Source organism: Hyla sarda, chromosome 3 (genome assembly GCF_029499605.1).
Source record: "Hyla sarda isolate aHylSar1 chromosome 3, aHylSar1.hap1, whole genome shotgun sequence".
Taxonomy (NCBI): domain Eukaryota; kingdom Metazoa; phylum Chordata; class Amphibia; order Anura; family Hylidae; genus Hyla; species Hyla sarda.
This window is the reverse complement of record NC_079191.1, coordinates 436,273,472-436,288,802: the sequence shown is the minus strand read 5'-3', so window position 1 is coordinate 436,288,802 and position 15,331 is coordinate 436,273,472. Positions and strand designations below refer to the sequence as shown.

General features: G+C 43.3%; 1 protein-coding gene across 3 annotated transcripts in view; it reads left to right on the top strand.

Moving 5' to 3' along the window:
• The window catches only part of CLIP4 (CAP-Gly domain containing linker protein family member 4), a 138,961-nt gene that overhangs the window by 67,574 nt on the left and 56,056 nt on the right, over positions 1-15,331 (top strand). For all 3 annotated transcript variants that reach the window (XM_056568559.1, XM_056568558.1, XM_056568561.1), the window contains exons 6-7: positions 1,595-1,713; positions 10,204-10,440. In XM_056568559.1, the coding sequence (XP_056424534.1) occupies positions 1,595-1,713; positions 10,204-10,440 (356 nt within the window). The remainder of the gene's footprint in view (positions 1-1,594; positions 1,714-10,203; positions 10,441-15,331) is intronic.

Genomic DNA, 15,331 nt, shown 5'->3' with positions numbered 1-15,331 from the left:
TATCAGTACCCAGCCTCCCTGGTTTCCTCTGCTATCAGTACCCAGCCTCCCTGGTCTCCTCTGCTATCAGTACCCAGCCTCCCTGGTTTCCTCTGCTATCAGTACCCAGCCTCCCTGGTCTCCTCAGCTATCAGTACCCAGGCTCCCTGGTCTCCTCTGCTATCAGTACCCAGAGCTCCCTGGTCTCCTCAGCTATCAGTACCCAGAGCTCCCTGGTCTCCTCTGCTATCAGTATCCAGACTCCCTGGTCTCCACTGCTATCAGTACCCAGAGCTCCCTGGTCTCCTCTGCTATCAGTACCCAGAGCTCCCTGGTCTCCTCTGCTATCAGTACCCAGAGCTCCCTGGTCTCCTCTGCTATCAGTATCCAGACTCCCTGGTCTCCACTGCTATCAGTACCCAGGCTCCCTGGTCTCCTCTGCTATCAGTACCCAGCCTCCCTGGTCTCCTCTGCTATCAGTATCCAGACTCCCTGGTCTCCACTGCTATCAGTACCCAGGCTCCCTGGTCTCCTCTGCTATCAGTACCCAGCCTCCCTGGTCTCCTCTGCTATCAGTACCCAGCCTCCCTGGTCTCTTCTGCTATCAGTACCCAGCCTCCCTGGTCTCTTCTGCTATCAGTACCCAGCCTCCCTGGTCTCCTCTGCTATCAGTACCCAGGCTCCCTGGTCTCCTCTGCTATCAGTACCAAGCCTCCCTGGTCTCCACTGCTATCAGTACCCAGGCTCCCTGGTCTCCTCTGCTCTGAGTACTCAGCCTCTCTGGTCTCCTCTGCTATCAGTACCCAGGCTCCCTGGTCTCCTCTGCTATCAGTACCCAGCCTCCCTGTTCTCCTCTGCTATCAGTACCCAGCCTCCCTGGTCTCCTCTGCTATCAGTACCCAGCCTCCCTGGTCTCCTCTGCTATCAGTACCCAGCCTCCCTGGTCTCCTCTGCTATCAGTACCCAGCCTCCCTGGTCTCCTTTGCTCTGAGTACCCATCCTCTCTGGTCTCCTTTGCTCTGAGTACCCAGCCTCCCTAGTCTCCTGCTCCCTGTACCCAGCCTCCCTTGACTTTTCTGCTGTTAGTGCAAGGTCTCCTTTTTGCCTTTCATGCCTCTGTCCTCTTCCTGTCCCTACCTGACCCCTAGCTGTACCCAACTTCCCTTGTCTCCTCTGTTCTTTGTACTCTGCCTCCCTTCTCTTCTCTGCTCTCTTTACTGGGTCTCCCCTGTCTCCTCAGTATACATATTCTTTGTATTCATATCAATATTGGAGAGAACACATAGCTTTTACCCGGCACTAACACTCTGCTATAACTAGAACACACACACGGCTGTGTCCTGCGGGTTCACTTTAAGTCATACAGAGCACCCGTTGGCTTTCTACATGTGTTTGTTTTGCAATGTTCAGCTCGGTGTGACCGTGTTTTGGACCGTGCGAGGAAAAGTTCTGCGCTGATGACTGCTGAGAAGCCTTTCTGCCTCCCTCTATGTTGTACTATAAAAGCTAATGTTGTGTTTTTCCTGTGTGAAGAGATGAAAGTGACATTTCCTTCAGGCGTGTGGCTCGCAGCTCCTCATTCTTCCTCCTGCTGTGACTGCTCTATCTCTTTCAGATGTGGATGCCACCTGTAGTGACTTTGATTTCGGAACTGCACTGCACATCGCTGCCTCAAACCTGTGCTTAGGAGCAGTGAAAGCCTTGCTGGAGTACAGAGCCAATCCGGCCTTCAGGGTAGGGAAACCAGAACTTGGGCCGGGCCAACAAAAGTCAGTGGGATAGAGCAAGTTTATTTTGTTGCCATCTACAGAGCTTATTATGTGTCATTATCCAGGGTCACAAAATCTACTTCTCTGCTCTGAGCTAACTGCATATATCAGTCTGTCATTTAGTGTTTCACATTCATTGTACTTGCATTTGTGTTAGGTATTGTAATTCTCATATATTCAGCACTTTGGAGGCACATAAAAAAACCACAGAACCACATTATCGAATATACGGATTATGATATCTGTATACAGCAGTTTATAGCTTTTTTTTTTATGCGCAGTTTGCCGTAAAGCGCATCTGTACTTTCAAAATATTTTTTTATAAATCTACATCTATGTTACAGTGATGACACAGTAATGATAGTGCGCTCACTGCTGTTATTGAACCCCTAAAAGCCTCCTTCATGGTGCACGCTATTTCTCATTATCTCAATTGAAGGAGAGCATTTCCAGAGCTGGGCTGTTTTCCAGGAGTGTGCACACTTTAACTTTCTTTGCCATGTCTGGCCAGTCAGACCACAATACATACTCCTCCCTTCTATACCATGACGTAGTGCTGTATGAATTCGCACTGGACTGCACAAGCTGGCGCTGTGCAGGGTTGCCTTTGGCGGGGGGTGGTGGGGCTGGAGTTTTGTGTTTTACAGTACACTACTGCAGATGGCAGGGAGAAGGACATTATTGATGCACTGGGTTTGCAAGTTGCTATGTGAGCATGAAGGAAAGAAACAGGAGCAGCACAGTAAGAAAGGGGTTACACTAAGCACTCAACTACTACTGATATGATGACAAGCCTGCAGACTAAAGGGATTGGGTGAGGGAGAGATTACATTGGGGAAGCAGCACTGTGCACGCACATTAATAGGAACACTGTTATTTACACCCAGGACAGCTGCCCAGAACTTCATGGTTGGTGGAGGAAAGAAGGGAAGCAAAGTGTGGACCCTCTGGAGAGGTAGACGGGCTCACAGATTGCAGGAACACGGTTCAGGGTCTCTCCCTCCACAGATCACATGCTTGGTCCCAGCCCGGCTTTCTCTGTTATATCTTGGTTTCTCTGCTGCTAGTGACTGTGCTTAAGAACAAGCAGTGAACAGGAGTGCGATACCTAGTGGGCAAGACTTTAGAGTTTTTTTTTTTTTTGTTTTTTTTAAATCTTGGCATATTTTTTGAGATATGTCATTTACCGTACTTATTACTTCAGAAAAAAAGCTCTAAAGTTTTCTCCTCTAGGCATCTCTTTTTATTGCAGTATTCTGTCCACTGTCTGATGTTCGGAATAATCCATCGCTAGTAACCGCTAGATCAGGACATCAAGGCTTACCACCCAAAAAGTTTTGGGAAGCTTTCCCTCATGTAAATACTAGTGAAGATACTGTTGTATGTCCAGTGCTGTATTGTAATCTTCCTTATCTTTTTGTTTCTTAAATTTGTGCTTACATTGCAGATTAAAAAGCCAGTGCATCAATAACCTTTTTTTGCCTCCACATACTCACCATCACGATGTCATGGCATAGCAGTGAGCATCTGGTGGCTAGAGAAGTAAGGGAAAGGAAGTGCCTGTGTTAGTATTGCTGACTAAACAAACCAGCTATGCCCCCCCCCCCCCCAAATTTAGAATGAAAACTGCACTAAAATCTTCTTTTTGAACAGTTGACCTGTTTTATAGACCCCCTATAGAATAGACAGGTGCCAGACGGGAATACCTCACGCCCAATAACACATACTGTTCTAAAAACATCACATGTAAATAATAATTTTATAACTCTTGTGTAACTTCTGTGCCTGTTTGTTGTTCCACTGGAAAATAAATGCAGCAGAGAAAATTCACTATATAGTCAATGGCAACACAGTAGCACAAAAAAAAGCACAAAGAGGGTGGGGATGACTCTGGCTGAGACCCCCATGCAGTGCGCCAGTCATAAAGTCGTTAATTGTTGTTGTACTTTGTTGTTTCCCAACCAGGGTGCCTCCAGCTGTTGCAAAACTACAACTCTCAGCATGCCCGGACAGCCTTTGGCTGTCCGGGCATGCTGGAAGTTGTAGTTTTGCAACAGCTTGAAGCACCCTGTTTAGGGTGCGTTCACATGACAGTCTGTCCCCGTTTTTTTGTTCCCCCCCCTCGGTTTAGGTTCCGTTGTTGCTGCTTGTAAACGGATTACAAAGGTTGTAAAATAATCCCATTGATGTCAATGGGATTTTTTTTTTACAATTCTTTCACATCTGTTTGCACCCGTTTACTTTTTTATTTTTATTTTTTTTTTACGGGAGAAAAGACAGTGCATGCAGTATTTTTTTCTCCCGTCAAAAAACGGATACAGTAGCTTTAACATTGAAGTCTATAGAAAACGGATGAGCCTTTTAATGTCATCCGTTTGAATCCGTTTTTTCAATCCGTTTTTACTTCTGAGCATGTTCAGAACAAAAAAAAAAATGTTTTTTTTTGGTGGTGGGGGGGGGGGGGGGGGAGGGGGGGTTTATGAACTGAACAATCCACACGGAAAAAATGGAAGAAAAAACGGATACAATAAATTTAACATTGAAGTCTATGGAAAACGGATGAGCCTTTTAATGTCATCCGTTTGAATCCGTTTTTTCATTCCGTTTTTTTGATCCGTTTTTACTTCTGAGCATGCTCAGAACAAAATAAATAATTTTTATTTTGGTTTATTAACTGAACAATAATGGATACAAATGGATAACATCCGTTTGCATCCGTTATTGTCTGTTTTTTTTTTTTTTTAAAGTCCGTTTTTATTTTTGACGGGAGAAGAACCGGATGGGCCTAGAGACGGTCATGTGAACGCAGCCTTAGGAAACACTGCTGTACTTTGTGCAATCAGTAGATCTCCTGTCTTACCTAGCCGTCTGAGCCGACAGGAAATTCTCTGCACAGGAAAGCGATGTGACAAACCTCACAGTGTGACAGACATCTGCCATTTTCTTATATACTTAATGAAACCGGGGTCTGTTTCAGAACAGTAAAACATTCCAAAACTTTGCTCAAACTAAATAAAATGGTTTGCTTAAAATGTTGCTACTTTTATATCGATCCGCGTTGCACTCTTCAATAATGAATTTCCTCCTTTTGTGTTTCAGCTTCTCACCTTTCTGGCTTGCTGTCAGTAAAGAGGTCTTGCTGAGGGTTTGCTAACATGCATCAGTGCTCCAGGGTTATGAGCCTGGAGTCTAGGTCTGAGGAGAGATTTTTGCTTGTGATTTATGTAGCTTTCACTGACCTGGTAACATGCTCTCAGCGGTAGAAGAATAGACATGGGTCAGAATTAGAGATGAGCGAACTTACAGTAAATTTGATTCGTCACAAACTTCTCGGCTCGGCAGTTGATGACTTATCCTGCATAAATTAGTTCAGCTTTCAGGTGCTCCGGTGGGCTGGAAAAGGTGGCGAATCGAAGTTCGTGACGAATCGAATTCACTGTAAGTTCGCTCATCTCTAGTCAGAATGTGTTTTTTAATTTTTTTTATTTTTTAAATTTTTTATAAAATGTGAACAGTATGTGGGAGATTTTTCAAATCCTGTCCTAAGGAAAGTTGCTGAGTTGCCCATAGCAAACAATCACATCGCTTCTTTCATTTTTCAGAGGACTTTTCAAAAATGAAAGAAGCAATCTGATTGGCTGTTATGGGCAACTGGGCAACTTTTTCTCTGGACAGGTTTTGCTAAATCTCCCTCTATGTGTCTATTTTGTAACAGCAAATGGAGACCTTTTTAAGGGTACATTCACACATACAGGATCCTGCGCAGATTTGATGCACAGGATCTGTAACTGCAGCTTAGAAGCTGTGCTCAGTCATTTAGTTTGCACTGAAATCTGCAGCAGAAAATCCTGTGAATCAAATCCTGCGCATCAAATCTGCGTTCGTGTGAACGTACCCTAAAGGGAATCTGTCATCAGTGGCACCTGCACTATCTTGTTGGTACAGATGTGTAGTGTGGGTTACACTGATGATCATGATACTGACCTGTCCCTGATCCGTTGCCCTATTTGCCCATTATCTTCCTCATTCTGGCGGCAGGCTTGGTGCACGAGTGGAGCTCCAGGAGCACGCCAATGTCACTGCTGCTTTCTCACTGGGCCCAACTGGGGGCAGACTTGAAAAAGTACCAGTTGGGATGTCGGCGTGCTTCTGGAGCACAGCCCATGCACCAGGCCTGCTGCCTGAATGAGGAAGATAATTGGTGAACAGGGCCACGGAATGTACTGTAATGGGGCCACAAATGGTAACACATGTTTCCCTAAAAGGGGTACTCCGGTGGAAAACATTTTATTTTTTATTTTATTTTTTAAATCAACTGGTGCCAGAAAGTTATACAGATTTGTAAATGACTTCTATTAAAAAATCTTTACCCTTCCAGTACTTTTTAGCAGCTGTATGCTACAGAAGAAATTCTTTTGCTTTTTGAATTTCTTTCTTGTCTTGTCCACAGTGCTCTCTGCTGACATCTCTGTCCGAGTCAGGAACTGTCCAGAGCAGCAGAGGTTTGCAATGGGGATTTTCTCCTGCTCTGGACAGTTCCATATACTGGCATCAGGTGTCATCAGAGAGACAAAAAATAAATTCAAAAAGAAAAGAATTTCCTCTGTAGCCTACAGCTGCTAAAAAGTACTGGAAGGGTAAAGATTTTTAAATAGAAGTAATTTACATATCTAAATCACCACCTCAAGGCTAATATCAGACAACCTTATACATGATAACCATTTAGAATTGATAATGGAAAGATCGTGCTTCAATTTTTTGATGAAAAATTGCAAAATTTATTAAATTACATAAACAGATAAAAATAATAATAATAATGCAATATAATATCCTGTAATAAATATTATTTATGGCAGTTTTATTACAAAAATGTCAAGAGCTGAAAGTAAGAAAATTTATGAATTTAATACTATGGAACCTAAAGGTTTAAACTCTCACTTTGAATTATTTGGATTTTTGTAAGGGACACACTGAGCCCCAGCACTAGTCTTTCTATATGAGGACGGCCCATTGGATTCACTGTGTCCCCTACATCTACGTCGGACTAACACATTTTTCAGAAATATTTATTGTTGTTCTGTTACTTTGATTGGTTGTATAAATAATCATTGGTATTTTTATATTTACTTTTATCATTATTATTATTATTATTATTATGCCTATGTTTGTTATCGTATTTATTTTAATTTTTTATTTTTATATTTATATTTACTTGTATTTTAATTTTATTATTATTTTTTTTATTTTATTACATTTTTTTCTATTTTTATGTATATTTTATTTTATGGGTAAATAATTTATTATCTAAATGTTCTTAGGCTAGATTCTAAATGCTGTAACATAGCTACATTGTTCAACACTTGATATCTAAGTTTTCCTAGTGTTACATATTCTATTTAGAGATGAGCGAACTTACAGTAAATTCGATTCGTCACGAACTTCTCGGCTCTGCAGTTGATGACTTATCCTGCGTAAATTAGTTCAGCTTTCAGGTGCTTCGGTGGGCTGAAAAAGGTGGATACAGTCCTAGGAAAGAGTCTCCTAGGACTGTATCCACCTTTTCCAGCCCAGCGGAGCACCGGAAAGCTGAACTAATTTATGCAGGAAAAGTCATCAACTGCCGAGCCGAGAAGTTCGTGACGAATCGAATTTACTGTAAGTTCGCTCATCTCTAATTCTATTGTATGTTTCCTGTTACAAATCCATTCCATTTCTTGCTTCTCACAAAGAAAACAGCTTATGTGCATCTACTTTAATTGCAAAATGTGTATATAAGGATTTACTAGTCAGTTTGACTCACAGCTCTACTGAGGAAAGGGCCGTTTTGAATTAAGAGCCCTGAAACGCGTCTAGAGTGGATTTTAACGCATCCAGAACGCACTTCTATGATTCTCCAAGTCCGCACTGAATCTATAAAGCTCCACCGAACCGAAGATCCGGCAAATACCTTTTTCAAACAGCTGTAGCCTCCCAGTATCCAGCCCACTGCTTCTAGCTTATCCGGCAGTTTGTTTCATCATACCCGGCAATCTATCATGTGTCTCTGACGTCAGACGCTACACAAGGTCCGTGCCAGGACATCGATAAGGTGCCACTCATACCATCTCCAAAAAGCTCCATTACTGTAGCGGCACACAATAGGTCTGTGGCAGGCAGACCAGCCGGGGAGGCGCATGCCAGCGCCCCACTCCAGCGCACTATACATCGGTCTGACAATACATCAGAGGACACCTGTGTTTGCTGGGATAACGTCTACAGCCGGTAACTATATTTAATTTATACACACGGACTGGGATACATTAACCATTTGTATATGAGATTGTGAACTGTTATCATACCATTCTGTAATATCAGATGCCGGACTACTGAATATATCAGAGAAATCGTACAGTTAAAGTGCGGGACATTATTACTATTCCACAAGGACCCTGTGGTAATAGGTCTAGTATAATAATTTTTATTACAGGATATTATATTGCATTATTATTATTATTTGTTTATGTAATTAAATAAATGTAGCAATTTTTCATCAAAAAAATTGAAGCACGATTTTCCATTATCAATTCTAAACGGTTATCATGTATCAGGTTGTCTGATATTAGCCTTGAGGTGGTTATTTATATATATTTTTTCCTTTCTTTTGTATCCATGCCACACCTGGGTGTAGGTGTAAAATCATTACAGTGGTCCCTCAACATATGATGGTAATCCGTTCCAAATGGACCATTGTTTGTTGAAACCGTCGTAAGTTGAGGGATCCGTGCAATGTAAAGTATAGGACGGTGGTCTACAACCTGCAGACCTCCAGATGTTGCAAAACTACAACACCCAGCATGCCTGGACAGCCAACGGCTGTCCGGGCATGCTGGGAGTTGTAGTTTTGCAACATCTGGAGGTCCGCAGGTTGAAGACCACTGGTATTGGAGGTTATAATCGCATGTCCCCGCCGCTCCGGACCGTCACCGCTGCCCTGGATGTCGCCTTCCATCGCTGTCACCGCGTCCCCGGGGTGTCCCTGACGCTCCGGCCTCTGCTCCCCCGGCATCCTCGCTCTCCGTCGCCGCCATCACGTCGCTACGCACGCCGCTCCTATTGGATGACGGGATGGCGTGCGCAGCGACGTGATGCCGACGATGGAGAGCGCCGACGATGCAGGGGATCCCGAAGAGGACGCGCCGGAGCCCCGAGGACAGGTAAGTGATCGTCAGCGGACCACACGGGGCACCGTAAACGGCTATCCGGTGTCAGCTGAAGCAGTCTGCGCTGTCGGATAGCCGTTTATGCGATGGCCCCGACATACAAAAGCATCGTAGGTTGATGCTGCCTTCACCATGCGATGGCCTCTGAGAGTGATCGTATGCTGAAATGATCGTATGTCGGGGCCATCGTAGGTCGGGTGGTCACTGTATACCTAGACTGATAAATTGTGAGCTGCACTGATTTTTATTTTTTTATTTACAAATCTGTTTAGCTTTCTGGCACCAGTTGTTAAAAAAATAAAAAAAATAAAAAAATAAATAAAATGATTCACTCCAGCTACATGGGCCGTGCTGCCCCGTTCATACTCGCTAATGGAAAGTTTATTCCCTCTGAATGTAAACCTGAGTGTTTCTCTTTATTGACAGCAAACAAAGGGGGATTTAAAACTCAAAGGGGGGAACTCATAATGCTGTGTACAAAATTTACTGAAAGCCACATTTGCACAAAGGCTTGCAAGTTTTCCACCTGTTACTTAAAAGTGGACTGACCTTTGTGCGTGGCCTTTTATGTCCTTCCTGGCAGATATATTACTATAATTTACACCGGAAAATGGTGATATGCAGATTTCAGTTTGTGGAACACAGACGGCCACAGAAACAGACTTTTGAAGAGTTCTGCACCTGCGTTATCCTACAACAAAAGGGTCTAAATAAATTCCCCTAAGGTATATTAGAAAGTTTTAGAACTCTTAAAGGGGTTCTCCACTGCCCTGCCTTCCGGGGCTCCGCTCGCAGTGTCTGGAATTTTATTACTCCGAAAGCTGTGTGTGGGCTTCCGTGTTCGAGGCCGCCCCCTCGTGACATCACGCCCGCCCCCTCAACGAAAGTCTATGGGAAGGGGGCGCAACCGTTGTCACGCCCCTTTCCCATAGAGTTTCGTTGAAGGGGCGGGCGTGACGTCACGAGGGGGCGAGCATGACGTCACGAGGGGGCGGCCTCAAACACTCAAGCCCGCACACAGCGTTCGGAGTAATAAACTTCTGGACGCTGCGAGTGGAGCTCCAGAAGGCAGGGCAGTGGAGAACCCCTTTAAGAGTTTAAAGGGATCAAGCTTTAATCACAATGGCTGGCCAGTTATCTCAACGGTTTACTCCTCATGTTTGACCGTACCCTGGTATTTCAGGGGTTCCCGCTTATTTGCAGTAATGAGCCCTTGACCGGTGAGACAGTCGCTGAGTTCTGTGTTTTCTCTGCAGGATGACAAAGGTCACATCCCGGCCGATGTGGTTCCTGACCCGGTTGACATGCCCCTGGAGATGGCTGATGCGGCCGCTGTAGCAAAAGAGATCAAACAGATCCTGCTGGATGCCATGCCTTTATTGTGTGACATCTCACAGATCTCCCTCCCCAATTATGACAACGTAGCGGGGAACGTGTCACTCCAGTCATCTGGTCTGAAGCTGGGAGACAAAGTACTCATCGCTGGACAGAAGGTATAGTACATAAAGCAACGATGGCCATGGCTGCCGCTGCTAACTGGAGGGTCTGTCACTTTGGTGAAGCTTTGTCTCTGGTCGTAATATTTTTTCACTTTAGTACCTCACTATTTTTTTTGACTCTTTTTGCATGATGCCAGTAAAGAGAACCAGCTTCAGAGCCTATAAACCCATATAGATCTTGTGAGAAAAATATATCTGCAGTGAAAATCTTTCTCCTGCCTGATAGTTTGTTACAATGCATCAGTGCAGGAAAAATGCCCTAGCCAGGAGTACAGACTGTTTAGCTCACATGGGATCATGTAGACTGGATACAGTTTTAATGATAACCATCAGATTGAAGCAAATTATATTAAAGAGTACCTGTCACCAAACTAAACTTTTAATATATTATTCCTTATGTAATTATAAGACCCTTTGCTATTTACTTACTTGCTGTCAAAATTCTCAATCTTTATATGTTTTTAATGTGATTGAAAAAAAAGGCCACTAGGTGGCTCTGTTCTGTTCCCTGCAGCAAGTCAAACAGGAGATCACTGTCTCCATGCACTTGGCAACCTCCGTTTCGTGTACGAATAACTGTAGACGACGACATGAAGCGGTGGCCGACACGAAGCGGTGGCCGACACGCACCTCCATGTATCTCTTTGGGAGAGCTGAAGATACAGTGTCCGTGTCTGGAGGTTACTCCGTGCATGAAGGGGGCCAGAGTGCCAAGCAGGAGATCGCGGGGGTGCCCCAACAGTTGGACCCCCATGATCAGACAGTTTGGTCTCCTCCCGGCCTGGCAGGAGACCAAACTCAGGAAGTGCTTGCGGGGCATGGCAAGGCACAGTTCTTGCAGGCTTCAGTGACGTCGCACCTGCTGGGGAACACCCACTTCTCCTGCCAGGAGCTCACACAATGTGAGCAAGGGGAAAGGTATAATACACAGCTTTTTAAAGATTGGGAAAAACTTTTAAGGGTAGGAGGGGTGTTAGGAGTAGTTAGGGAAAATATGGTTTGATGACAGCTACTTCAGTGCTTTTATATACATACTACACCGTGATGCATGTACAGATTCAGGAGTTTTATATTTTACCTTTCTCTATCTTTCCCATCCCTGAAGTATTACTCCTGCCCTGATATCGGACAAGAATTTATGCTGGATAGTATAGTTGCTGGGGCCACTGTACGCTGCTCAGCAAGTATTATCCACAGGTCCTCTTATTTAGAATAGGACCCATGCATTATACTGATGGGATGTTAGACAGTTGCCACAGTTGCCTTGGCAACTGCATCACTCAGTGAGCAATTGTGTAACTTCACGCCTGCTGTCAAATCAGGCAGAAGAGTAAGACTGGGCTTAAAGGGGTATTCCAGGCAAAACCTTTTTTTATATATATCAACTGGCTCCGGAAAGTTAAACAGATTTGTAAATTACTTCTATTAAAAAATCTTAATCCTTCCAATAGTTATTAGCTTCTGAAGTTTTCTGTCTAACTGCTCAATGATGATGTCACGTCCCGGGAGCTGTGCATGAAGGGAGAATATCCCCATAGGAACTGCACAGCTCCCGGGACGTGAGTCATCAGAGAGCAGTTAAACAGAAAACAGCAACTCAACTTCAGAAGCTAATAACTATTGGAAGGATTAAGATTTTTTAATAGAAGTAATTTACCCAATCTGTTTAACTTTCTGGAGCCAGTTGAGATATATAAAAAAAAGTTTTGGCCTGGAATACCCCTTTAAACTATGTTTTCTCTATCCGTCAGGGGTATCCTTTGGTATCCCACTGTACTGTGGCTACATTAGCTAGTGAGATTTATTTAAATGGCCCAAACTGATTTACCTAGTGACTTAGTTTCAGCTGCTTTCTGCTAATATATGCTGGTTTAAAGGGGAACTCCGGTACAGAACATCTTATTCCCTATGCACAGTATAGGTCATAAGTGTCTGATTGCAGGGGGTCTGACCGTTGGGACCCCGGTGATCATCTGCCCAGCATCCCGGCTCTCTCCATGCACTTGGCAACCTCCGTTTCATGTACAAATAACTGTAGACCACGACATGAAGTGGTGTATCTCTTTGGGAGAGCTGAAGATACAGTGTCCGTGTCTGGAGGTCGCTCCGTGCATAGAGGGGGCCAGGGTGCCGAGCAGGAGATCACGGGGGTGCCCCAACAGTTGGACCCCTATGATCAGACACTTATTACCTTATCCTGTGTAAGGGTAGAGTCACACGTAACAGATCTGCAGCGTGTTTTACGATGTGGATCTGCCGGTGACCTGACCCATAGTGTGCTTCCAGCTTTTGCCACCCCCAGCCCAGCCTCGCCTCACCCCCTGGTCTGCCACTCCGAGCAGCCACACAGGGGCCTGCGAGTTGCAAAGCACATGAGCAGTGTACACAGACATTGCAATGTCTGAGGACCCTGTGTGATGGCTCAGAGCAGCGGATTGCTGCTGCGAGCAGACCAGGGGGCGGGGCGAGGCTGGGTGGGGGTCAGCAACAGCTGGAGGCACACTATGGGTCAGGTCACCAGTGGATCCCCAGCGTAAAATACGCTGTACATCAGTTACATGTGAGCCTACCCTAAAGGGAACAAGATGTTCTTTACTGGAGTTCCCCTTAAACAAAGAGTCCTGTTAAATTAGGGTATACAAGCAGAAAACGAAAGGCAAGATTATCTCCTGTTCAGGTGTTATCCCAAGATTATTGCGCAACAGCCTAGCTAGCTGATTATTGGGAGTCCAACCACTAGGACCAAGCATGGGCTCTACTGCTCTATTTACTACAGGGACAATGTGGGACATTTATCAATGTAGGTATAAGGTAGAATCGATTTTTACCCCTGTTTGCTTGGTATATTGTTTGCACAGTTGCTTAAAATTTACCAAAAAGGTGCACAGGACTTGATAAAATTTGCACAATTATAGAAACCAAGAGCAGTGCTGAGCTTGTCTGTGTCCCGGCTGCAGTCTGAGATTTCGGACTCCAGCATGAGTCTGAAATCTAAAAAGAAAAAAGGCTTGCGGCCAGGACTGGTAAGGAGACCCCTAGTGGTCATTTTTTCAGAGTGGAAAATTAACCGCTTAAGGACCAAGCGTTCTTCTGTTTTTGCACTTTCACTTTTTCCTCCTTACCTTTAAAAAATCATAACCCTTTCAATTTTGCACATAAAAATCCATATGATGGCTTATTTTTTGCGCCACCAATTCTACTTTGTAATGACACCAGTCATTTTACCCAAAAATTTACAGTGAAATGGAAAAAAAAATCATTGTGCGACAAAATTGAAGGAAAAAACACCATTTTGTAAATTTTGGGGAATTCTGTTTCTACGCAGTACAATTTTCGGTAAAAATTACACTTTATGTTTATTCTGTAGGAAATGATACCCTACTTATATAGATTTTGTCGTACTGTTGGAAAAAAAATCATAACTACATGCACGAAAATTAATACATTTAAAATTGTCCCTATTTGACCCCTATAACTTTTACATTTTTCCGCGTACGGGATGGTATGAGGGCTATTTTTTTGCGGCATGATCTAAAGTTTTAATCAGTACCATTTTTATTTTGATCGCTTTTTATTCCTTTTTTTTTTATGGTATGAAAAGTGACCAAAAATACGCTATTTTGGACTTTGGAATTTTTTTGCGCGTACGCCATTGACCGCGCGGTTTAATTTACGATATAGTTTGGACATTTACGCACTTGGCGATACCATATATGTTTATTTTTATTATGGTTATATATTTTTTTTATATGGAATTTGGGAAAAGGGGGGTGATTTAAACTTTAACCTGTTAAGGACGTAGGGCGTACGCGAGCGGAGACCCCCTTACCTTGCTCCATTGCTTCCGATCGGCGTTTGATTGCTCCAAGCCTGAGCTACAGGCTTGAGCAATCGAGCCCCTATCTCGCTGATCCATGCAAAGCTATGGATTTGCAGGAATCAGAGTAAAAGATCAGTGTGTGCAGTGTTATAGCCCCCTATGGGAGCTATAACACTGCAAAAAAAAGTGGGAAAAAAAAGTTAACAAAGGTCATTTAACCCCTTCCCTAATAAAAGTTTGAATCACCCCCCTTTTCTCATCAAAAAAAAAAAAAAATGTGTAAATGAAAATAAACATATGTGGTATCGGCGCGTGCATAAATGTCCGAACTATAAAAATATATCGTTAATTAAACCGCACGGTCAACTGCGTACGCGCGAAAAAATTCCAAAGTCCAACATAGCGTATTTTTGGTAACTTTTTATATCATCAAAAAATTAATAAAAAGCGATCAAAAAGTTCGATCAATACAAAAATGGTACCAATACAAACTTAAGATCGCAGCGCAAAAAATTTGCCCTCATACCGCCCTGTACGCGGAAAAATGAAAATGTTATAGGTGTTAGATGAGAATTTTTTACATATAAATTTTTTCTGCACGTAGTTATGATTTTTTCCAGAAGTACGACAAAATCAAACCTATATAAGTAGGGGATCATTTTATTCGTATGGACCTACAGAATAAAGATAAGGTGAAAAATGTTCTGCGTAGAAACGGAGAAGAAATTCTATCTTCAATTTTGTCGCACAATGAATTTTTTTCCTGTTTCGACGTGGATTTTTTGGTAAAACTACTAATGTCACTGCAAAGTAGAATTGGAGAATAAGCTATCATATGGAATTTTATGTGCAAAATTTTAAGCGTTATGATTTTTAGAAGGTGATGAGGAAAATGGAAAAACCCTGCGTCCTTAAAGGGGTACTCCGATGAAAACCTTTTTCTTTTAAATCAACTGGTGGCAGAAAGTTAAACATATTTGTAAATTACTTCTATTAAAAAAATCTTAATCCTTCCAGTACTTATTAGCTGCTGAATGCTACAGAGGAAATTCCTTTCTTTTTGGA